We start from the raw sequence: 25,555 nt of genomic DNA, 5'->3' as shown, positions 1-25,555 counted from the left end.
AAATCCGTATCCAAAACAACTCCACATGAGAGAGTTTGTGTTGTGAGAGTGAAGAATCGGTTTGAATCTGTGAGTAACGAGCGCAACGCTACGATGGAGTCATCCCTCCTTCTGCTGTGTTATCCCCCGGACCACAGCTTGGCAGCCCGTCGGCCTGACAGAGCGCTGCGTGACTGCGGCCTTTAGAAGAAGAGGCCCACCATCCAAGAATTTGGTTTGACTCGAGCGTTGAGCAAAACAACAAATTTCTTGCTGTCATGCACAGTGCAGCTGGAGTGCTCCTGATTTACCAGAGGACCTGAAATGTTTGGAGGAAACGGTGGGAAGTCAAATCAGGCCAGATGTCTGCGCTCAGCCAGATCACTGTGGCTGCATCCCAGCTTCCTCTCATGCCGACTATCTGCCCTGCTCTCCCCTTCTCCAAGTGAAACATCCTCTTACCCATCTCCACCTTTTTGCCTTTGCCTTCTCACAAGTCCTCTTTCATTATTGTGCATTTGAAACGCAACTGAATTTGTTGCCTCCAATGTGACAGAAAGGAATGGCAATAGGGGCCCCAAGCTGGACGAGGGTGGCACAAAATGGCACAAGGATTTTTGCAGGGTCACAGCAAAGCGCCGTGGAGTTGGGCGAGTGCCTTGTCGGGCTCAAAATTCCTTCCTACTCCCCTGCAGTGACTCTATTAAACTCCTGAAGAAAAGCTGGGACTCACAGGTATGGACCTCTGCTATATCTATATCCCTGACAGGATGGAGCGTGAACCTGCGAAAGATAAAAATTGCTGGCAAATTAATCCATTAAAAAAAAAAAAAAAAACACTATTTGATGACGACAAAAGGAAAATAAAACTTTTAAAGATTGCAAAAATTAAGCTGTATCATGCGCATGGTGTAAATTTAGTCTGCAAATCAAGGTGACATACGAGCTTGAAGAAGTTCCTGAAAGCCAAACCAGGGAGATGCAGCTGCTGCAGCTTCCTGTAATGGGGGGAGATTTGTCAGATCTATCCACTCATATCCTTTAATTCTATGGGATTACTGAGCTGCGATTTTCTCCCTTTGGTGCAGACGCTGTAAACGTTCAAACCCATCCACCAGCTGAAGTGTCTTTGAGCAAAACACAGACTCCTTATCAGGTCAAAGGCCGCCTCTCTGCACCTGCACCTCCGTTTTTCAGCAACAGGAAATGGAGAGTGAGAAACAAAGTGCAAAATGTGCTGTTGTTTATTGTGCGAATCAGATTTATGTGGGGAACTTTACAACCCGGATGCAGGCGAGTAGTCACTAGCCATTTGCGTGTTTGGAGTTTATCGGCCATGTGGGTGCAACTGAAGGTGATCCGGGTCTCCAGCCAAGCATGTGCGCAACAGATGTACGTTTACACTTTGAAATTAGTCCACGAACATTTCAAACAGCTGAGCTTGCGCTCAGGGGGCAGGATCACAGGTCGGTGTTGAGCTGGCCAAAGAGAGCTTTGTGTTAAACACACGCATTCCTTCAATGCTGCTGCTTTCAACCGGGGCCAGAAATAAAGTAAAGATTAAGCTGGTCATATAAAGCTGAGTGGATTGTGGAGACAGCAGAATAGGTAGAACAGTAAGCAAGGAAGGAATCAAACTATTAGTGAAGTGGAATAACGGCAAATACTATTTTGTATTCTACACAACAAACCGTTGACATGGTGAACAAATTTATCAACAAATTGTGAGCCCTGGCAATGAAAATGTAGGCAGAGGTCGTAGAAAGGCCTTCTGCTGCTCTTTGCTCCTCTTTTGGGCTCATTCTTTGTGGGTTTGCACCGTTATGGTATCAGGAGGGCTGACAGGAAGTGACGTTTGTAAAATTGTGGGGAAAAAGAAACATTTGGAAAGAAACAATGGAAATATTACATTTTTGTGTGTTTCTCTGTTAGAAATGTAAAGAAAAACAACAAAAAAACAACCCGCAAATCACAAATGAACAAAACCTTTATGTTGATATATCATTATTACACTTTAGAAGTTTCCCTTTAAATTGATAGAAAAATAAAAGACACCTCTCTGACTTAGCCCATGATGAGGAAAAAAAAAATAAAAAATCTAATAAATTAACGATTAATGTAAATCTAGACAGTGCTGAGTTCACATCACAGTGCCTATGCACGGGTCAAACTCACATAAACAAACATCAGGATTTAGAAGAGACGTTAGACGAGCAATTCTCAAGATTTAATGAAAAGACCTGCGACTGTTGATCTTTTCATGCAACACTGCAGAGATGCATCACAAGACCCTAATTGGGTAAAGAGGGCGTGAAGTGACCCTCGGTGACAGACGGGAGCCCCAGCTCTTCAGAGTCTCCAACCTCGCGGTGAGCGCGTGATATCACAACGTGCGGCCCCCCCAGGAAGGCGAGGAATGATTCCTGCTTAACACAGAGGGGGTGGACATTGTTAAGACCTAATTCCCTGGATTACTCCCCCCCCCAAAAAAAAAACAAAAAAACCCACAACCCTCAAATCTATCTTTTGTTCTCAACTTGGTGCTCCCTCGCTCCAAAATCCCCAACTATGCACCGATGAACGAAGAACAATTCAAGATGCATTAAGGTGCAAACATGGCAGCCGCAAGAGAAACAAGGCACACTTCACTTCGTCTGGAGAAAAATTCAGCCGGTTGGTATCTGGAGGGGAAAATTATGCAAGCAGTGCTTTTACGGGCTTGTGTACCACATGAATGAGTGCAGCAGTTCCCAAGTTCTTGGCTTAAAAGACGATGAAAGCGAAGAGCGTAATGGGAACAAAGTGAGTGCAGATTGTGCGGAGGAAATAAAGACACTCGCTCACGCTCACTAAACATTCCCCAGCCCCAACAACATAGAACACACAAGGACAGACGCACAAACAAACACACAGGCAGACAGAGAGACTATCTTTTGTCTTTTGTCGTGACCTCCCCTATTCGGCTTCCTTCTCTTGCTGGGTTGTGTGCAGCTTTACTCCGAACATGGCCTCCCACTGTGTCGTGACCCAAGACAGCAGACCCTGGAGGAGCTCAGTGCTCTCCGACCACACACACCACGTCTTCTCTTGTTTCACCGTCTGCAACACACAAGGACAAAAACAAAACAAAAAAAAATGCAGTTAATCACAAGAAAATCCGACTTGATGATAGCACAACCAGCAACAGGTTGTTTTGAGAACAAGAGAAGTATTTGTTTGCAGCATGTATCTGGACGGGAAACAACACAACCTGCGTTCTGGTCAACATTGTGCACTGTAACATCACAACATACAAGCTGCAGTTAACAATACAGTGATCTCACCCTGAATTATGCTCAAACATCAAACAGGACTTGATTGTGTTCGATTACAGTGAAGATTGTCATCATGGTGACAACTAAACAAATGAGGCAATTGTTTTTTTGCAGATCATTCAGCTCTGAGTTCGACTGCACAGACTGCACATGTGGGACAAATCAATACAAAATCTGGCTTGATAAATACATGTTTTCTTTATTTTGGAAGGGGCTTTAGTTTCATTCAGGAGCTCACAGCTGAGACTAAGGCATGAGGGAAAAGAAATGATTGGATGATACAAACATCCCGGGCTGGGTTTAAACAAAAACAGAACACGACCCAAATACCAGATTTCATATGGAAATACTAATTTGTGCTGCTTTTTATAACATTTGGAGAGAATTTTATTAAAATGGTGAAAGCACCTATTTGTGTTTGTGGTTTTAAAACGCTGTTATCTCACTGTTGAGGATGGATCTATGATGCCTCTGACGTAAGATGGAGCTTTATGTTGAAAAAAGGTCTTGACGAGTTTCAAAGTTGATTTTGTGGGCAGTTGAAAGGAGAGAATTTAGCAACTCCTGAGGAAATGAGACCAACCTCATCGTAAAGCTTGAGATCTATTCTGCACTGGTGTGAAGGCCACAGTTGGACCGAGCTCACGCAGCTGATGGGGAGCGTCTCTAAAACGGCGAAGCTCCCGCTGTCGCACGCCTCCTTGTTTCCGTCCTCTGTTGGGCTGTTTGAACTTTTCGTCCACTGGTGGTCCTCTCGGAGCAGGTAGAGGGTCTCCCTCGTTGCTAGGACTGTCAGCGGTGTCCAGATGTCCTCTGGGAGAAAAATAAGACGGTAACAAATATTGAATGACTTGTCAAGTCATCCATCATTATCAATACTGCTTATCTCTGGGAGCTGACTGATCATACAGACTTTAGATCAATCAACCTACTGTGCTGTCTTTGAAGCTGGGAGCTGGAGAACGTGGAGGGACAGGAAGGAAGGACGTACACATACCAGCCCCGGGTTCAAACAGTTTTCTAACCACTGCACCATAAAACTAATTTCATTCATAGCAGTAAAAGTTAAGGGTAAGCGCTTTACTAAGTAACTCTCTGCTACAGTCAGACACGAGTTTTAGCCTCAGCCTCAGAGGAACAAGCAGAGAGAGAGAGAAAGGGCGGATAGAGGCATGCTTAAATTATGGCACTTTAAATTCCACGGACGTGCACAGTTGTGTGTAGCCTCCAGCTCCCTTGGCTTTAAATATGTCAGTTCAAAAACACACAGGGAGGCAACCTGCAGCACATGTACAGACAAAATGCACGCCAACGCAATCAAAACAACAGATTTGTTTCTCATTTTTTGGCAAATGGCTGTTAACTCGGATCACAGAAGGCATCTGACGTCAGCAGCTCCCTCTTTTTTTTTTTTTACCTCCTCCTGCCTGAATCTCCCTTTATCTTTTTCTCCCCCTTTTTCCATTTATCACATCTTCCTGGTATTTCAGCAAAGCCTGATCAAGCGCCCTTAGCTTTTTCAGCCCACGCCAGCGTTGCAAAAGGAAGGAAGAGCATGCTGTTGATATGTTGATATGCAATTAATGCCAACAGCACTAATCTCTGCATCTACAAATGCAATTAAATGTGACATGTTGAGTCCTGAAATCTAGTATTGCTTTTAACAAGCGAACAAGTTGAAAATTAGAACAGGAAGAGATGAAAGAATGCAGATAAAAGTAGATATCGCAAAAGTGAGGGAGCTACGAGGTGAGAGGTTAAGAGACATTACCTTGAAGGACAAAGGCCAGAATGTAGAAAAACTGCAACTGGCCTTCCTCCACATCTGCCTGGATGTCTTCACACACCAGAGGCCTAACACAGAAGGAGAAATTAAGTGTTGACATTGTATATTTTCCATGCAAAATTGACACGCACACACATCATTTCCAAAGCAGTGGCTATTCAGTTAAAAGCAAAGACGTGGACATTTGGTGGTGTGCAGCTGGCAGGTGGAATCACTTCATCATGGGGTGAATTTCGCAGCAACTGTGAGGCAAAAGGGATAAGTGACATAATAATAGCTGACAGGACTTAGATTGCACAAACACTGAATCAGGAGTCTGAGTCTGTGGTTGGCTGCAACAAAACACACAAAGGAGTTTTGATTCCTGAGCTGAGGAATCGGTTGCCTGCGCAGAAATCACAGACTGGGAGATTTGAGTTATTAGTATGAATGTACAAATCACTGCTCTTTCCATATGTCAGTTTTTTCTCATTGAGGTTTATTTGTCTTTCACTGGTTGGATAACACATGTTTGCGAGGTTGTCCAGACCGCTACGAAGCCTGTTTGTGTAACTGAAAAGTTTGATTACTCACAGCACGTTTTTATTTTTACACTTGCTTGTGAGAAACTGAATCTTATTTTCCTTCTCTTTAAGATGAGCTACAATCAAGAGAGAAACCTGTTGTCTTCGTACAAAAAGAGGTGTAAAAAAAAAAAAAGAAGTTGACAAAGTACGCCACATGAAGTGCTTGCAGCAGCAGCAGCACAACATGTGTTGCAAATTAAGATGTGGTTTACCAGCTAATTTAGGAGCTGTTTTACAAAATGAAGTCCAAAAAAAGGCTGATTATAATTGACTAAAGATGTGTTAGAAATGTGAATTGTTGGACCTCCAGCAGCCGTAGTTTCATTTAACTTACACCCCCAAAAACACAAAATACACAGGAGACTGTTTAGACCACATCTTTCAGCATCCACCCAAATGTCTGCCATTTTCCACCTCCCTGCGTTCCGGCAGATGCTTGTGAGGAGGAAGAGCGGAGCGTACCAGAGATGGTGCTGCGGACTGAGTCTGGTTGTGGAGATGGACTGCAGCTTGCTGTCTGATCTGTGAGCCAACTCACGCACAATGCCTGAACAGATGATGACAGAAAAGCACAACGATCAGGCAAGATTTATGATCACATTACTACTTGAGTTACATACGGATTTGATGTCACCTGCTTCTCAAATGTCATTAGTAATTTTCTCCTCACACTTTATTATCATTCTCTCTTGAATCAACCAAGACACATTTGCTCAACAATGTAAAAATCATAGCAAAATAAAAGCACACAAAGAGGAGGCGAATGGATAAGAAATTATAAGGTCATCTGTTTGTGTTTCATGGATTATTTTAATTTATACTAATTTTGCACCACATCTGAGCAGCACTTTGGCCCACGGCTCGGAGCTGTGCTAAAGCAGCTGGAGCTCAACATGCCAACATATTTCAAACTTCTCTCTCCTCGCTTTCTTGAGGTGAAACAGTGACAAAACGAGTATTAACGGGCATATGGGGCAAGGCCTTAGCATTTAACAAGGAGGAAAATGTAGAGCGACGGCGGCAGACCAGTGAACCATGTGACCACCCCAGTCTGAAAGACAACACCCACCACCAACTTGTAAAAAGGACACATAGGCGGCACAGTAGCCCATAACTGCCACACCTACATATTCATAGAGGGACGTCTACACACAAAAGCCAAACTATCTGAAACTTCGTCTTATTTTGCTCACTGTAAAAAGAAAGACAAAACGTATCTGGTTACCAGTGTCACATTTCAGCTCTATACAATCTGTGGGTGAGAAAATGTTGGCAAACACAATGTGCTAGGTCACGCTCACATTCACCAATGGCAGCGTGACATTGAGTGCGACAACAATACATGGCAGAGAGGAGATCCAGAGTATAGGTTCGCAGTGGAGTCTCAATGGATGGCACTTCAAAGGTATTTAAAGGGACACTGAGGAGGAGTGGGGAAGAAAGAGGTGAACAGTGGAGGAAAATAAGATGGTGCCGAAACAATCGCCGTCCTATCAATAACCTTCTTAAGACAAAGCTCTAAGAAATGGAGATGGGAGGCTCAATCCGATCGTTTCTCCACACGGGTCACAGAGTTGGGAAAAAGACTCTGTACAAGAAGTCTTTAATTCATCAAGATGTTCATTTACAGGATAAGAGACCATAAAGCAGGGGATAAATTTGCTCCGGTTTCATAGACCATATCCACCCCTCCATCGCCCTCGTAATATGGGTTCTAGAAAAAACAAGATGGCTATGGCCAAATTAGAAACTTGAACCTTCAAAACAGCAGCTCACAAACCAATGAGTGACGTCAGAGTGGGTTGCCGCTAAACACAACAGCCACACGAGAACTTTTTCTCATAAAAACACTGTCAAAAATGATTCAAGTTCTGACTTAAACAGGAAATATCCCATCAGTGAAAATATAAACGACACTGGGAACCTGACCGAGTATTCGGTGCCAACTATTGTCACTTGACAGTGATCAAAACTCAGAAATATGGTGACGCATCACGGGCGTAAGATTCAATCAACCACATATGACACACGCAGCATGACTGATGCAATAAATTCAGTCATCTATGAAGCTTTCATGCTTTGAGCAGGAGGGAGGTGGTCCACACACACATATGGAGAGTAAGTAAGTAGTGTCCACCAGAAGCCAGGGGCAAAAATTCTCACTATTAAACCATGTCTGTTTCTGAGCCATTTTCATTTTACGTATTAAAAAAAAAAATCATATTGGTTGTTAAATCTTTTATTGTTGAATTGTTAAATTGTTGTGGATCCTGGAATTCATCATAATATGTTGCTGTTGGATGAAAAACTAGTATAATGTCTGTGATGTTTTTAAAAACTTTCCACAGCAACAAAAGTGTCAGTTTTAATCTGTTCCATTTCTGCTTTTAATTTAGTCATCTTTTATTTTTTAACTAAAAAACAGTAAAAAGCAAATGAGTTTTGGTTTACCCCAAATACTTTTGCAAAGAAAAGAAAAGAAAGAAAGAAAGAAAAAAGCCATCACAAAAATCTGCACCGCGCTGCTGGCAGCATGTGTCTTGAGGGGAAGCAGCGGGCGTCAGACAAACTGCAAAACTAGATGACCTGTTAACATGGACAGCTTTAGCGAGGTGCCATCCAGAGTGCAATCATGACTAAGCAAAGCAGAGCGTCCATTAGTTGGTGCTGGTCTGGTCTATGTCAGTTCCTACTTCCTCTTGTTTCAGCCTCAGACTCTTTGGCTGCCTGCACCACCTACAGCAAAGCTCCCGATGCTTCTCACATTAAATCAAACGCGTCCCACTCACAGCTAAGTATAGATTACATTTTTAATTTCAGTTTTTCAGAAGCCAGAACTAGAAATACCAAAACTATGTGTTCTCTGCTGATACTGACGAATCCATCGCCATTAACATCCCCTAGAACAACATTTGAGCACAGCAACAGATATTTAGGTCAAGATTCCTGACTTTTGGCCCCCAGATTCCAGAGGTCTCGTGTTATTGCTAATGTTTCAATAAAGATGTGTCAGACTTAGTTGAAGCAAGAGGCTTCGGGCTCCAGAAAACTGTCCCGGTTATAACCACATCCTCTTTGTTTTCCAGCCAGTGAGTCCTCCATCATTCCAGCTGTGGTTTTAAACTTTGTCCACATGATGGGAGCCAGGTTGGACAATAGACAGAGTTTGTTATGGTTAGGCCTTTCCATAAAATATTACAACAGCTGTTTTGGGGTTAATTTGGTATCAGGGGGGAAAAAAATCTGGCAAAAGTAGCAACTTAGCTATCTTCATCTTCATGGATCAAAGAAATATAAATATCATATAGTTTACATGTAGGTAAACACAGGTTTTCATGGATTTCTTGGGGATGCACCTGAAAGGTTACAACAAACTATTAACATGTTTTTCACTTTGTCTTTTCTGTTTTGGACAAACTCTGCGGTCTTGCTGAAACAAATCTGGAATCATTTGCAGCCACGAAGAATTCAACACAGTAAATGAGCTGTTTATGAATCTGGATAGAAGGAAAAAGCTCAGATAGAGGGAGGCCAGTGAAAAGAACAAAAAGCTTGCTTTTTTGGGTAAAAGGCAGAAATGCATCAAAAAACATTGACGGATGCTTTAGAATCTGGTTGCACACATGATTTTCCGTCATTCATGTACAAAGTTTTTAGCCTGCTCTCTTAAATAACTGTATGAAAAATGTTAGAACCATACATGGAACACTGCAAATGTGAACAGCAACTTCAATAAAAAAAATCTGTCTTGCCTGTGTGTGAGTGGAAGCTGGACAGAAATGAAAGGGAGCTGTGGAAAAAACCTGGCCCTCTCTTATTACCTGTTGACTGATTTTTTTTGTTCCTGTTTTGAGTGAAACTGGTAAAAATTAAAGGATAATTATGGGTAAATACTTCACATTCTCTTTGGTAAATTTGACTTGTGTGCTAGCAACTGAGCACCAGTGCTTTTCCAATGCGTGCCATGTTCCTGTTTTTGCCAAATGTTTTAGGGATGGAAATTGCCAAATTAATTTTCCATATTTTTCCAGACATTCCAAACCCAAGCAGGAGCCCCTGTCTAATAAAAGGTTTTCCTCCCAGCCTCTGGTTCTCCCTTTCAGACAAGTTGGTCTGGGCAGGATGTGCTCAGTCTGTGTGAGTGCAATACCGGGAGGGATGGGGTAGAAATTTGCGTCACAGAGCACACATGTGGTGTAGTATTAAGTCTGTGAGGGGAGTAGCTTGGTTTTCACAGTCTGTGGCACAATGCCTGCGAGTGGAACATGCTGTTCTAATACCTGCCTCAAGGATCTAACATTAATCTACAACCTCTTTACAAAAAAGTCTAAATTAGTTGACGGTTTATTTTTGTTTGCTAGAAGGAAAGTGAAACCAGTGGAAGCAGTGAGGGCAGAGAGTGAGCAACTGAGAGGTCAGAGAGTTTCTCTCACTGATTACAGTCAGAAGAACATTTCCTGTCTTGTGTTTTTCCATACACTAAACAGAAAGCTTTTTCTGCTTTTCTAGTATTTGGCTGTAGTTTTTTTACCTGTCAACAGGCCAAAGAAGCGCTTGCAACGTAAACTGTCCCTTACGAGGAGGGTATAGGCCACGCCCCTGTCTCCAAACTCCATGTGGATGGTCTGAGAGCCCAGCCCCACCTCCAGGTAGCTGAGCTCCTTGATTGGGTGGCTGTCTCTCTTCTGCAGCCAATCAGAGAGCTGGCCTCTGCTGGGAGGAAAAGACATGAAGCATAAGAAAGTGCAGAAAATGTCCCGACACCGTGAGATGGATTCAATGGTTTACTTGATCTCTGACACTTGGAGGTGCAACTGCCAGGGCAACACTTTAAATTGTGTTGGCTAAAACCAATGTTTATTCAACATAACCATGGAAATAACTTATGCAATACCTTGTTTTTCATGGATTAAAATAAAAAGCACAATCCAAAATAATGCTTTGGTTTCCTGTACACTTGGAGAAACAAAAGAGGTCAGTTGTTACAGTCGTAACGTAACGCTGTACCACAGTAACTTGTAACTAAAGAGTGATTTTCTCAGAGGTATCAGCATGAGATCCAGCCCTGAGCCCTGAAAGATTTGGTCTGTTTTGTGAGGGGAAATGAAAAAATGATGATAACAATAATAAGAAAAAAGGGGCTAAAAACCAGCAGGAGGAAAAAGACTCCAGAGTCAAGACACTTTGAGGTCAACGCGTTCTCAAGATGTGACCCAGAAAGCTGGACAGGTTACGCAATATTATTCACATCCTAAATGGAGGGTGTGGGGCTGCACGCTGACATCAAAGCCATAATTGTTAATTGCAGTGTGGCGCCCTCTCTTGAGTCACTGCACTGTCCATATCAGCAAGATTTGATTACACATCCGATACAGTGGAATGTGTTTTGTCAACATGTCAATGACTATGATACCAGGTAGAAGCTAATATTACAAACCGACCGTATACCTACCAGTAAACCTACTTCAATCAAAGCATTACTTTTATTTTGTTTTTCCTCCTTCCTTTTCCGTTTGGGTGTACCTGCTGCTGGTCACACCTCAAAGTTGGATTTCAATTTAAATTTGATTTGTTTATTCATGCAAACATATTTTCATTTCATACATGTGAACATAAATAATGGAAAAACACACAATCAACACAAGAGAATGCAAATAACCATGCGGTGCAAGTAATTTGACATTAATTGCGTGACAGTAAGTATATATCCTCTAAAGTTGTTCTACTTACTGCATCTCTGATGTCATTTCCAGGAAGTAGAATCTCTGGTTTGACACCACCAACAGAGAGGGAACCTCACCTGGCTCGCCATATTTGACAGCTGACATCTAAAAGCACAGAAACAAAATTTGACTTGATGCAGAGCCTCTTACTTAGTTTAGCATCTATCTATTTTCAGCATGACATCAAAGCTTCTGATTGTTAAATTATTATTAACCACGTCCCTGGCAGGCACCACTTTGTCAGAAGCACCATAAAGATTTAAAGTCACCAATCCACCAGCATCTCGCTTCATTTCCTTTTAAGCAACAGAAGAATTCAGAGCACATGAGAGACAGAGTAGCCTCTGTCGTTGGATAAATAAACATGACTGAAATGAATGCAGTGGGGCCTCCTGTTTCCAGCTGTGGTTTGCTCTTTGTCCAGGTGTCTGGCGGAGAAAAGCAATAACCAGCTGATTTGAAGAGCTCCCAGGATGCACTGCATATTAAAAGTGGTCCTTGAGAGCGTTGAATGTCAGCAGGGGGAGGTAGTGGTGGACTAAACGAATCAAGGATACAACAAAAGAAAGAGCAGGAAGCGATGGATTGAATGGGCTCCTAGGAGATTTACTGCTGACAGCGTTCATGTCGGCTGTCTGAGATGAAACCGCAGCTTGAATACTGTCGGCCTTAAAGTTGTCACCACTCATTAAGTTGGAAACTTTTGGCCATTGGGGAGATATGCTTCTTTGAAAAACCGCAATCAGAAAGGAAACAAAAACAATCATACAATAACTTAGAAACATTGTACAGTTGAATTTGAATGATCAGTGACAGACGGCCATGACTTGCTAAATTCTGCTTAAACAGCAAATATTTTCATTAATACTGTTCCCTCCCTGAATATTAGTTCCAGTGATATTGTCAAAGCATGGAAAGCAACTTTCTAAACCAGCTTGTTATTATGAATGATGGGGTCATCACTTGTTACCAAAGTCAGAACAGTTGTGGTTATTTCACACAAGCTATTTCAGCATTTGTTTTCTTTCCCTTTCTTGCTGTTTCAAAGTTGCAGGACTCAACTGGAAAACGTGATATCATCCGCCAATCAGAGTCCAGCAACAATTAATCAGGAATAATTATGAATGTTTCCTTATGTTGCCAGAGTTTCGACTGAATAAAAATTAGGTTTCACAACTATAAAGGAATAATTTCACATTTTGGAAGATATGAGTTTTTGCTAAGATTTTGATTTGAGAATCTGGACTGCTCTCTTGTCTGTCTACCTCAGTTATGTTGACTGCTTCTTTCATACCTTGATGAAAGAGTGAAGCTCCTCTTCCTCCTCAAAGACTTCCATATCGAGGAAAAGTTTCAGCCGATGGTCCACTGCTTCGTAATCCTCACACAGAAGGTCCACGTCGTCTACAGACACATCCAGAGTTGATCAGCATTAAAAATGTTAGTCTAACACCATAAACAAAAGAAATCTCCACGATTTTACTTCATTTAATCCCAATGATACTGGAGCCATAGTTTTTTGGCAGGAATGTAAAGATATTCTTGGCTTCTATGAAACTTCACCCAAATTTTATTGCAGCGGACCTTACCATTAGCCAACAGCTCTCACACTCAAGGCATTTAAGAGCAATAAATCCACCAATGATCAGCAATGGAGGTAATTAAAGTGTTGATGAATGGTTGCAGCTAATGGAAAATGACTAGGCTTGGACCTGCAGAGGCCAAAACTAATCGTCTTTCATTTGCAGAGAGTACAAACAGATCAGATTAAAAGGGCTTTGAACCTTCAGACAAGACATACATGTGTACACACACACACACACACACACACACACACACACACACATACATAAACAGAGGTTGACCTGCTACAGAGACAAAGCTTTTCTTCTTCAGACAACCCCCCCAAAAAACAAAAAACAGGAACTCTTTTCCACAACAATGGCTGCACTGTGTCACCCAGAAAAGACACTGTATTCAGTGTCAGTCAGTGCTTCAGGATGAGTTGTCTCCAGTGTGAGTTTCAGAACAGATTATGTGGTATTGGCATACAAGTACAGTATTACCAAAAAAGAAAAGATAGAGAAAGCTATTATTACTACTCAGCTCTCCCTCTCTTAGGCTTTCATTCCTCTCCCATCAATTCCAGTAATGACTCCAATCTGTCTTTTTGCACAGTTACCATGCGGTTCACCTAAAAATGGCAGACAGATGTGGCGGAAATCGGATGCTGTTGCAGAGATACACAGAATTTCTTTGCCACATAACATCCACAAAATCCAGACTTCCCATCTCTCTTCAGTTCCAATTAAGACTTTGCTTTATCTTCAGGAACAGCAGTGAAGCTGACGTAAACAGTTTATACCACAGCTGATGTTTTACAATGACCATATGAACTGTAGAAACAGAATCAAATTATAAAATACCATTTATATTTTACTGCTTGGGCTTTTATCCCACAGTACTGCCAACATCACACATGTAATCGCTACAAATTAAAAATTCTATAGATTTAAGACCGTGTGTCAAAACATGAGCTCAGGCTCTGAGAAAATGTTTCTGTTTTCTGTGTTCAGACATTTTATCTGCTGTGCCATTGGTTTCCAGCAGCCAGGGTCCAAAATGTGAGCATGGTTTCGTTTGGAGCTGGTCACGAACAAACTGGCTCTTATCACCCCTATTAACATGCTGTTATAAAAAAAAATGTCAAAATTACATTAACTGGTTGTATGTAATATTTGTTAAGTCTTGATTTTAAGCCCTATTTTAGCAATTTTATTGACAGAGTTAAAACTCAGGGGCAGCACTGGATCTACTTTATGTCTCTACCTTTTGTCTGCTGGTTTAAAATCAGTCAAAATAGTTAAGATACAAAATTTGTTGTGTGGATGTTGATGTAATATCAAACATTTCTTTGAAAAAAAAAAAAAAAAAAAAAAAAAAGTGGACCCACCGTTTGGGGTGGATCTTCCTGCAGGCTGGACGTGGATTTCAGGTGGGGGTGTACTAGAATAATGGTAGCTCCCAGCCAGATCTTCTCTACTTCGGCACTCTGTATTGTACGAGAGGCTGCTGGTGTCACCAGCAGCATCCCCAGTGAAGAAAGAGCTTCCCTGAGCAGTAATGAAGGTGGTATCTGTCGTGGTGGTGGCAGTCTCCAGGATTGGACTACTGCTGATACTGGCGTCTGTGTAGCCATCCTTGCGTGCAAACAGTTTTAGAAATAAATTACAGCTAAAGGGGAAAAAAAAAATAAGGCAAAAGAATTGTTCGGCTGATCAGACAGACCTTAGTGGGACCACGCGTGATCCGGGTTTTATAAAGGCACTCATCCTCACTGTTGGGCCTGGATGGTTGATCTACAGGTGTGCTGCTGTAGAGGGTTGATGGGTCAGCAAGCTGGACCACATGGTCACTTCCACATTCTGGACAAATATCACTGACTCCTGAAAGGAAAAGAGCACAGACACATGAAGAAACTGATTTCAAAAGAGTGACAGACCGGGAATGGTGAAGACTAGGAGATCAATCAGTGTCCTAAATCTATTTTTGGCTATGCCATGAATTCGTAGTTGACAGTTTATATAACTGTAGATACATTATCTGTGGAGAAAAATTAGATGCTGATCATATCAATTTATGTTGCATTTTATATAATCTACAAAAGACGCAAGACAGGACAGAAAAAGCGCCAACTTCTTCTCATAACAAGTTTCACATGAGTAGGATTTTGTACTCTATCAGCACTGCATGTGTTTCTGAAACCCACAGGCAAACAATACGTAAGTAAAGACATGCACGAATGAAAAAGGTATTTGTTGACTGATATTTCAGCAGAGCACCAACTCAAGCGAACGGATGCAAGAAATCCCCAAAACATCAGTCCAGAAAAGCCTGCGTGCTGTCTGTGCATGCTGGAACAGGTCTTAATGTCAGGTTTGGTCAAAATGCTAGGAGATGGCTGCTGCAGCAAAGGGTATTATCTGTCTCCTGCTGATTATAGAGGTGGAAACTCAGCGGAAAGGGCCACTTGGCAATAAGAGAGAAGAGATAAGTCCTGGGAAGCTTCGGCCCAGCTGAGATCAAAATGTTGTTTTGGGAAAATGCACCAACCTATGCAGACTATCAATGAGAACCTAAATGCTGAGAAGAGCGTCACATGATGAATATCTTGCATGAACTAGCTGGGTGATGAGTGACCTTCTCCTCCTCCCATTTGCTCTTATCTTGATTTCAACCAAGCAACCAGCTGACATTGACTAAAGAGACCTGAAGTGATTATTTTGAGAAAAAGCTGGCCAAAAAGGCGTGACTCATTTGAGACTGTGCATGACTAAGTTTGAGGAATGAATCAAGACTGTGGTACAACACTGTGTGTGGGATTCTCTGACATTTAAACATCGCAAATTCAGATGAAAACCAGAGCAAAACATACCAATTTTAAATAATCAATTTCCGTGTTTTACATATGTTTTTAACTTCTATGATGCCCTTTAACATCTGGACAGCTGATGGACACTTTTCAAGTAACATATTTGTTCAACTGTCTGGATGCCTGAAGTATCCATATGTAGCATCATAACGTGTCACTTGAGGACTTCCTCTTCCATTGCTCCCACCTTTGCTGTTGTCGTCCCCGGTCTCTGTTGGCTGCTCCCCATCCTGTTCTTCCATGCCCTCTTGCAGCCCTACTCTCCGCCTTGCCCTCCCTCCAACCTCCTCTTCACTGTTTCCTCCTTGGAGCTCAAACTCTGACCTGCAGCGAAGGCATTGCAGGCGGACACAATGGGGCCGGAGCTGAGAGCCATGCCGCTGATTTTCCTCAGCCACATGAGACAGCACGTCAGTCAGAGCCTAAACAGCAAACAGGATCATTTTTACTTTTAAAGACTGTGTTTATAGTGTGCACAGAGTAAAAAAAAAGTCAATCCATCTATTAATAAGTCTTTCCTGAACAAAAGCGGTTTTTATTGTCTGGCTAGTTCAAAATTTAAACAAAATTATCTGCATGTTCAAACCACTGCAGTTTAATTCTAGAAACTGCTGGAGTGACATCAAGCTTCTCAAAGAAGCCAAAAATTAGTCGGTCAGGGGCAATTTCACATGATGCATCACAGCTGGTAAAGTAGGACACGTGAGTTTTTCTATAAACATGAGGAACATCTTTCTTGCTCAGTGAGCAACTATGGGAGAAGTCAAGGTACTTGCTGGGCTATTAAACTTATAACTACAGCTATGTGTGTGAGTTTATAAAGCATGAGTCATAACTGCTCTACAAAAATCTAAAAAAAAAAAAAAAAAACATCTCTCATACTGGAATTGGTATTGGCTCCGCGACCTGGCAACGATGTGATGTTTCATAACATTTAGAAACACAATTACAAGCGATAGCAGTCAACATGGTACAGCACGTACTGCTGGTTGTTGATGTAATTTTTGAAAACAAAGGTTGAGGTCGAGAGCAGCACTTGACCTCAACTCGACCTCTGTCTCTTCTAGACAAGTCTACAAACTATGTGATTTTGTGTCATCTTAGACAAAGTTATCATATTTGTGAGAAATCGAATGGTTCACTGTATTTATCACCTGTAGAGCTTGCTGTGGATCATCATCCAAGAGGACATACTGTCTTCTTCTTTTCTCTTTGCTGATGTAGTTGAATCGCAGCTCCACAGCTGGCAGCAACTCCTCTGTATCCTGAGACAGAGATCAGGAGAATGTCTGAAAACGATAGATTTTTTTTTTAGTCTGCTCAAATAATCATCAGCTAAGTCCTTCTTGAAATAATAATAACATGTAATTTTCATATTTTTGTACCTCGATAACAGCAACACAACTTCCGTATCAAAAAACCCACAACTTCTGTTTCAGCATGTTTCAAAACATTTTTCCATTGAGATTACAGGATTCTGCTGAAGGAACAGTCATGTGATAGTTCATCTTATTCTTAATACATATTTTAATACAGATTTTTTACCAGTCTGTAGTAGAGTGTGTTTGTGAATTAGCCCGATCATACTTTATCAACTTTATCACGGTAAACCAGGATGGAGGTTTAACATTCTCTTCCATTTTGCTCTCCATCCCTTCTTACCCCACGGGTCCATGAGGCCTCTGTCGTCTCCACCCGTGCCAAGCTGTCCAGCTCCAGACGGCATCTCTCTCTGCCATGCTGCATATCCACCTCCAGCACCAGGCCCTGTTTTATGCACAAAAACACTTCCTTTCTCCTGTCTTTTCCTTCTTGGCTTTCATCTCCTTCCTTCTCTTTGTCAGATAAAACACCGACAAGTAGGGGGTGACACAAGTCCACTAACAAGACAAAAAAAGAGGCAGTGAACCTTAAAATCATCTTTCCGAGGAGTTGATATCCACTTTTATTGAGAAAAAATAAATAAATTAAATGAAAAGAAATACTATCAAGTAAGTTCATTAGCATTCAACCTTCAAACAACATAAATGAAATACCCTACCTCCTAAGTCTTCCTCTTCTTCCTCCTTAATGTCTCTGTTTTCTGTTTTAGCTGACCCTTGGGAGTCCAGACTTGGCCTTGGCGAGCTCGTGATTTCCTGGCTCACCACCTGACCATCCACTGTGCTGTCCTCTAAGGTGGACTCGGTGTAGTGAGTGCTCTGACCAAGCCTTTCGAGGGTGGATTCTGTTTCCTGGTCTCCATCTGTTTCAGAAATCTCCAGCCTGGGCTCAGATGAGAAAAGCGGAGGGGGAAGGGCCTCCAGGACTTGTAGGGAGGTTGGAGATGGATGCTTCCCATGGCGGGTGGATGGACATGGGGCAGTGGTGCTGAGGCCATTGTGGAGAGCTTTATGCTGGGGGATTGACTGGTTGGTGTTGGCAACGATGGTGATGGCAGAGGAAGAAGCTCCATCGAGATGGTGCTGGTACCTCAGCCAGTCCTCCCCCAGCTGTTCTCTGAAGCTCGACATTCGCTCGATCTCCTCCTGGTGGGGAAGGACAATGCCTAAAGAGAGAATTGTTGAGCTGAAGAATAACTTTTACCAATTTCAGGAACGACAAAATTTTTATCTCAGTCACCAATTTTGAGGAGCTAATGAGGAAACAACAAATGGAAGTCGTAGAGAAAAGAAGGTGGATTTATACATTCGGTTGGATATTACCCAGAAAGAACAAGATTGGACAGGAATGCTTTCAAAACTTACTTTGTGTGGACGGAACCTGTCTGGTCTCATAATCTGTGTCACTGGGTTCGGATATGCTGGCCCTCCGCACTCTCACCCGACTCTGAAACACAAAATGGTTTGCAAGGACAAAGTTATCCACAGCTTTTAACAGTCTAGCCTACTAACAGACAAAGAAGCAGCTCTCTCACCCTGTATTTCTTTTTGCGAATGTGTGAGATCCCCACTTCTCCAACAGACAGGCTGTCACTCAGCTCCCCAGCACCACTGGACACTTCTAGGTTACTCCGTTCTGGTGGCATAGGAATTGGAACTGAAGTCTGGACGATCAGCTGGCCTGGCTTTGGCAAAACCTGAAAAAGTGAGGGGGGTAATTCAGAAACAAACCAAAATATAATTACTTGTATGTTTATTTGTCATTATTACTTAATATCATTTAGGACGGGCTGATTGGATAGAGAAACTTACTGATAATTCGTGTGAGGAAAGTTGGCAACCATCGAGTTTGAGCTAAAAAAAACAAACAAACAAACAAACAACAACAAAAAAAGAAACATTGCTTTGGTAACAAAAATACAAAACCAATCCACCAAATGGATTGCTATTTTGTTTCACTCTGTTGATAATTTTCAATCAAATACAACTGAAAGCCAAGTCAGAGAGAGGCACAGCCAGCTGTTTTGTATGTGTGGAGAGGCTGTGTTTTCAAATAAATTCTGACATACCTGGTAATGCATAGCATATTAGCCAGCTGCTATCACAGTCACAGTATATTTTAAGATCACAGACTTTATTCAATATAACAGCTTCCATTTCAATTTTCAGTGTTTTACAGCAGGACTTAATGTGATCTGCTCCAGTTTTCAGATGCTGTTTGTACAGTAACTGTTATTTTCCCATAGCTGTGACTGCCAAGACAAATGCTCGTGCTGAAATTTTTTATTATTATTATCATTATTGAGTGCTTTAGCAGAATATATGTTTAAAAGATGGCAAATCAGGCTATGGCTCTTTCTCACCCTAAGAATGGCAGCCTTGGGGGAGAGATGTCGGACGGTGCAGGTACGGTGTGTCTTCTGGAAGAACAGCGGGTTTCCTTCCAGGCTAAGCTGAAAAAAGATATTACAATTTACTGCACTGGTGTTAAGCAATTACTTGGTTCAACTAAATTACATAGAAGACCCTTAGAAGACAAAACTGCATGCATGTGTGTGCTTAACTGTTTTGAGGCAGTGGAGTAATGAGAGAGGAGCCAGCTGGGAATGCTCCAACAGAAGATTGTAGGCCAGGTCTAGGTGCTGGAGTGAGGACAACTGCTCCACACCTGTTGAATATAACACATAAACAACATATCTACACATGTACATCGAGGGAATAAAAAGAGACAGCAGCTCAAACATCTGTTTGAATTGATTGCCTAAACGTTTGAATTGCTGCCTTCCTCAGCTGGTCTGTAGAAGCTTAAATTATTGCACCTCCTCCAATATCTGTACATGAGGACGTGACGACTATGCTCTATGTCTGATCAATGTTCCGTTGGAATGCCACATGTGATCTGCTGCAACCCAATTTCTATACGGCAACAAATAAACTGTTACTACTGCAGCTGATTAGATTCTAATGCTTTTCTCCCTTCAGACATAATAAACAGGCAGGCATAAGGTGACTTAATGTTCCGCAGAGCGATGAAAAACAGTATCCAAGACAAACAGAAGGATTTTCAAACTGCAGAAGGTGGGGATCATCGTCAAAGAAAGTCTGCTAACTCATAACAGATCAAGTCATAAGTTTGTGTATCCGAACTATGATCAGCTTTCTGTTTTTCCAGTTTCACTAGCACACAAAAATCAAGTACGAATTGGCTGTCTTTCAGCTCTGGCTGGGGACTGTTTTTCTGTGTCTAAATAAAACAATGACAAAAAAATCTTTATGAGTGTACCTTACCATTTATAGTCTCCAGTTCATTGTTTCTCAGGATGAGTGTGAGGAGTTTGGCCCTCGCACTCATGCCTAGCGTTGGCGCCCTCTGCAGGCAATTGTAGCCCAGATTCAAATGTTCCAGTTCACTCAAGGGCTGAGAGAAAGCAATGAGTAAATAAAATAAGTACTGTCATTAGCATATTTTGATACAAGTTGTGGCTTGTATCATACCTTTAGAAATTCAGCACATTCCTGAATCTTGTTATGGCTTAGATCCAGCGATTTCAGGATATTCAGTAAACTCTACGAACAAGAAGGATGAAGTCAGATGAGGATCATATGAGCTTCAGAGAGTAATGGTGCACCTCGGTCTACGTTTATCTCACTAGTGACTGGTCAAGGCAGACAATGAAGTTGTAGCTAAAGTTAAGGGTGTGAAGTTCCAGCCAAGGCAGTGCAGAGCTGAGGTCACCACCACACAGAGAAAGCAGCTCCTAGAAATAAACCACACACACACATTTTGAGTTAAAAAAAAATATATAAATAAATAAATAAATTCAGAGTAATGCGCCAAAGTTAACAGTAAACTAAAGCAGTACCTCCAGGGAGCCAAGACTCTTTAAACAGGTGAAAACTTCCAACTGGGAGTAAACTCCTCTGAGTCCTTCTAGACAGTGTGGTGGGATTCGCTTTAGCTGGTAATAACAGAGAACAAGACAATTATGTGATTATTATAAAATCATGTCAGAATAGACAGAAGGGGAACAGGCTGAGTGATGGCTTTTTAGGTGGCATGGAAGAACTGAGGAAAAAAATTAAAGAATTGGGTCATACCTCCAAACATTTCAGCGACTTGAATGGGAAAATCTTCACCACAGATTGAAGTCTCACTTCTGGGGGATTGATGAGCTGAATTGAAAATTTTAGACATATGATAAACACAACGCCAGTGAAGGTGGAAGTGAAACATACAGCATGTGAGAACCAGTTACCAGAAATTATGCAGTTTACAGTGTTCCTGGAGAAGAGCTTAACTTATAGGACATCTGACCCTCTGAACTTTGAAAGTTTTAATGAGGCATTTTCCTCATGGCATGTTAAAACAGCTGCCCATTTGTTGGGAGAGGGGGCTTCAAAACCCACCTTGAGAGAGACGGTCTTCTGGAGGATGTCAAACAGGAACTGCAGCTGCAGCAAGGAGGCCGTATCTGCAGGGTGGGAGGGCAGCGCCAGGAAGCCATGCTGCTGGCTCCTGGACAACAAATACTGTTCAAACAGCTTGGTGAGGTGCTGCAAGCTGGCTGCTGGCAAGGTCAGTGTGCTGCTGCCGTCCAGCACCAAGTCACCTGTATAGTATAAAAGACGCTTCAGGTTAGGCTGAGCACTTTTTCTTGCACCACAAATCATTAATAAATTATTTAAATTACAAGATTGAACAATGTGCCAAATCCTGCTGACTGAAGATTTATGAACGTACATAGAAACATACAAGGAACAAGTTAATAAATATCTTATAACTTAAAGGGAACACTTGCACTAATATCAGCCACATTGTTTCACGGTTAATTGTAGATAGTGAAGGGATTTGTTATGTTGCTACTTTTGACAAAGTGTCTGGTAAATTTACCATCATTTCGAAGGAGAGTAGCCAAGCTGTGTACAAGGGAGGACTGACCAGTTTGAGATACAGCCATCCTGTAACGAAATGCACAATCACAATGTTAGTCTGAACGCCTACCAATAAAAAGAAATAAAAAAAAAAAAGAAGATTTCTCACATTTCCTTAAGAAGGAGTCAAAACTGTGCACTTAAGCTGCCGCAGCTAACGCTAGCTCAGCTAAACTGGCAGACCTATTTCCTGTTAGCTCGGTTAAAACGACGTACCTCTGCAGTGACAACCGGAAATTTGGCCGCTGGCATGAAGTTATGACTTCGCTGGGTGACCCCAAAACATTTTCCTCCTCTACACGAAGAAAAACAAGCGTTTAGTTGTAATGCAGCAGTCCAACAGCGAAGTGCGCTGCGATGTTGCCATGTTTCGGATCACATGACGAGATGCCGAAAGAGTCTACGGCGGCCCAGAGAGACCAAAACAGGCGTATTCATCAAGAAAAAAAAAAGGTGGAAAACACTCAAATCTGACCAAAACTGTCCAATAACGGAACAACTCTCAAATTATTCAATTATATTATTTAAGTAGGGTTTTATCTGGTCATAATCTTATCAACTGTCTGGCACAACTATCTGTCTTAAAGCACAGGTCCTTTTTTAATTTGGAGTTGTCAAATGCTGTATTTTGAAAAAAAAAAACAAACAAACAAACAAAAAAAACATTAAGAAAGCTGAATAGATTTTATATTTTAATGAAATGCACATCATCCAAACCTTAATCACGTTGAAGGAGAACATTTCTATGCTTTTGTATCACAGCAGGATGATGCGACTACATGTGGCCACTAGGTGAGGCACTTTAGCAAGAGTCCAGACTTGACAACATTAGAAAATGGAAAATTAACATCCCACAACAACCACCAAATACACTTACAAATACATCCAGTTAGACCAGTTCACATTTTAGAATTGCAAACAGCTGCACCACAATTGAGTTGATTACATAGGCCTTTTAGCTGAAAGCACAGGCAAGGTCCATTGGATTGGGCACTGAAAATCTATCATGTATGGACCATTTAAAAAAGTCATTAGTAGACCTTTTGTCCTTTCCAGTTTTTCAGAGCCAAGTGGCACAGAGTTCGTGGTGGTTGAGGTTTAAGAAATGCCAGCTAATTCACCAACTTGGGACTCACACCACATCTGCCTGTTGGCAGACGTTGGTCAAACCATATCCGAGCCGTGGCAGCAATAAAAAACAGCTTGGTAGCTGGTTGGTGTGGAGCATGCGTGTTATTTGTGTATGCTGTGCATGGCTGTAGCAAGAGTCCAGATTTCTAACCAAACTAAATCAAACCACCTGATTTTGATAAGCAGCTGCAATTATTGAGTATCACTCATCATGCAAAATACACCGCCAGCCGGCTCGAAAGACAACTTTTGACTTTGTGTTACCTTAATGTTGTGACATACAAAATAGCTTTACAAGAGGATTATTGGGGGTGGCCATGTGAGACATGTCTATTCCACAGACAGTGGTGATCTCAACATTGTTAGAAGAGAAACAGTGGGCTTACAGTATCGGAGCATGCTGTCATGCTGACATCAGCTTATAACCAGGGTGAGAGCTTCAACTTCTGCTCCTTAAAACTGTAAAACCACACATTTACTCGACAGAATAGGGGAGCTTTCAGTAGGTCTTTATTTTGTAATAAATAACACTGTGGCTCCGTAACAGATACTTCACAAAGATTTGCACGAGCAAATAAAGCAAGAACTTTCCTAATTTGCACTGCATCACTGGTTGCTAGGCAGCAAACAAACACACACACAAACTCACACTTTGATACATACAAACGCATGCGCACGCACACACACACACACACACATAGACACGTTGGAAAGAAAAAAAAACACATGTACATAAGTCCCATTTGGGACTTGTGATTGAAACATTTCCATTTAAGGATTTATGTAGTGTAATTTGGTAAACATTTCCATTCAGAGAGATGTTGCTCATTGCACCAGCTAAAGGGAATTTCATGCATGGTTGCTTAACTGTTTATAAGCGAAACTGGTATTGACACTTCTCTTATTCAGATGTCTTTTAAAATAACACAAGTTTACATTTACTATTGCTGCTGAAAAAACATACTCAGACTCCTCCAAAATGTCTCATGATTGAATTTTCGACATTTTAATTACAGAACAAACACATAATCCAGCTGTTCAGTTGCTGTAAGCATGACCTGCATGGTGTCATTTTATGTCGGCCCTGTAATCAGGTGACAAATGAATTTTCCAAGACTCCAACCCATTAGCTCCACTTATCCAATCAGTAATCTAAACAAATGGAGGCTTACTCAAGTATGATCAAAACCAAACCCTGAACAGTGCACACATTCATTATCAAAGTCAGAAAAATTAACATTGGAATGTCTTTAGGGACTCCTTTTCGTTGATAAGTACAGCAGAGAGCCAAGAATACAGCAATGTTACACTTAGTTTGCTTTGGGAAGATGTATTTTTGACCAAGAGCCATATGTGAACAGATTTGTAACAGAAGGTAAAATGGGGATTAGAGATTTCACATTCTTTCTAACTTTTTGAGTTTTCAGCAGGCTGCTACCATTGTTGAAGTAGCCTTCCAGCCGGCCTGCTGAGAGGCTTAGCAGCTCAAAATTAGTTGGATGAAGAGTAGCGTTGCAAACATTAATTGCCTAATTAGTGGTTTATATCACCACTGCATCGATTAGGGCTAAGATATTTGGCTCATTCCGAGCAGCTATTTTGGTCTGAACTTTTCTCGGAAAGTGATATTTGGAAAAGTGTTTCCACTGAGATATTTAAATGTTCATTAGTCTATAGTCGTTCACTTATTGTTGTCAGCGGTTTACCTCAAAATCAAAACTGGCAGTTCCAAAAAAATGGATTCAGCATTAGCTTCTATGAATTACATTGCATTACATGTGTATTTCACATTAATACATTTGATCACTCCTGAAGGGGAAAGACTGTGTATTAAGAGATGTTGCAGATGAAGCTGTCTTTTAAATACATTTTTTACTAACCACACCTCAGAGGTCATCCTATATGTCATCATTTGCGCAAATTTTATTTTGGACAAATCTGTGAATTATTTATTCGTGAACAGAAATTATTTATAAGGACTTTCTTTGGTTTTGTAATCTAATTTTACTACATATAATGATAGATATGTTCCACTGTGTGGTAAGTTATAGATGCTTAATTAGAAGTACAATACAACAATATTTTATTCGTCCTTATAACTACATTTTGATGTAATATTTATAGGCATAAGCATTAATTAGTTATTTGTATTCTGAATATATGCGCAATAGTCGATAAAATAAAGTGAGGAGTTTTCAGGACTTACTGTGCTGTAATTAAGGAGATGACCAATTGCATACAAAACTCTCTTTGTATATTCACAGAGAGGCACATGTGTTGTATGTGTCCTCAGCCCATCAGTGATCCCAT

The 25,555-nt window shown here is 41.4% G+C and overlaps 1 protein-coding gene across 2 annotated transcripts; it reads right to left on the bottom strand.

Moving 5' to 3' along the window:
- Positions 1-1,255: 1,255 nt before the first annotated feature.
- On the bottom strand, positions 1,256-22,483 carry stk11ip (serine/threonine kinase 11 interacting protein). 2 transcript variants are annotated; one of them, XM_029517427.1, is made up of 26 exons: positions 22,331-22,483; positions 22,074-22,141; positions 21,590-21,792; positions 21,281-21,355; positions 21,046-21,141; positions 20,833-20,940; positions 20,678-20,749; positions 20,471-20,600; positions 19,747-19,850; positions 19,546-19,635; positions 18,995-19,036; positions 18,718-18,879; positions 18,548-18,629; positions 17,842-18,348; positions 17,463-17,680; positions 16,955-17,065; positions 15,988-16,222; positions 14,657-14,814; positions 14,322-14,568; positions 12,663-12,772; positions 11,376-11,473; positions 10,177-10,358; positions 6,108-6,192; positions 5,065-5,147; positions 3,877-4,106; positions 1,256-3,078 (listed from the first exon to the last, which is right to left on the bottom strand). In XM_029517427.1, the coding sequence occupies exons 2-26, from the start codon at positions 22,138-22,140 to the stop codon at positions 2,935-2,937; spliced, it is 3,639 nt and encodes a 1,212-aa protein (XP_029373287.1). In that variant the 5' UTR covers position 22,141; positions 22,331-22,483; the 3' UTR covers positions 1,256-2,934. The 2 variants fall into 2 exon arrangements, with proteins under 2 accessions (XP_029373287.1, XP_029373296.1); XM_029517436.1 differs by having other exon boundaries at positions 10,177-10,355.
- Positions 22,484-25,555: the final 3,072 nt, after the last annotated feature.

This window comes from Echeneis naucrates, chromosome 2 (genome assembly GCF_900963305.1).
Source record: "Echeneis naucrates chromosome 2, fEcheNa1.1, whole genome shotgun sequence".
Classification (NCBI taxonomy): Eukaryota; Metazoa; Chordata; class Actinopteri; order Carangiformes; family Echeneidae; genus Echeneis; species Echeneis naucrates.
The sequence above is the reverse complement of the archived record's forward strand: the minus strand, read 5'-3'. Positions and strand labels throughout refer to the sequence as shown.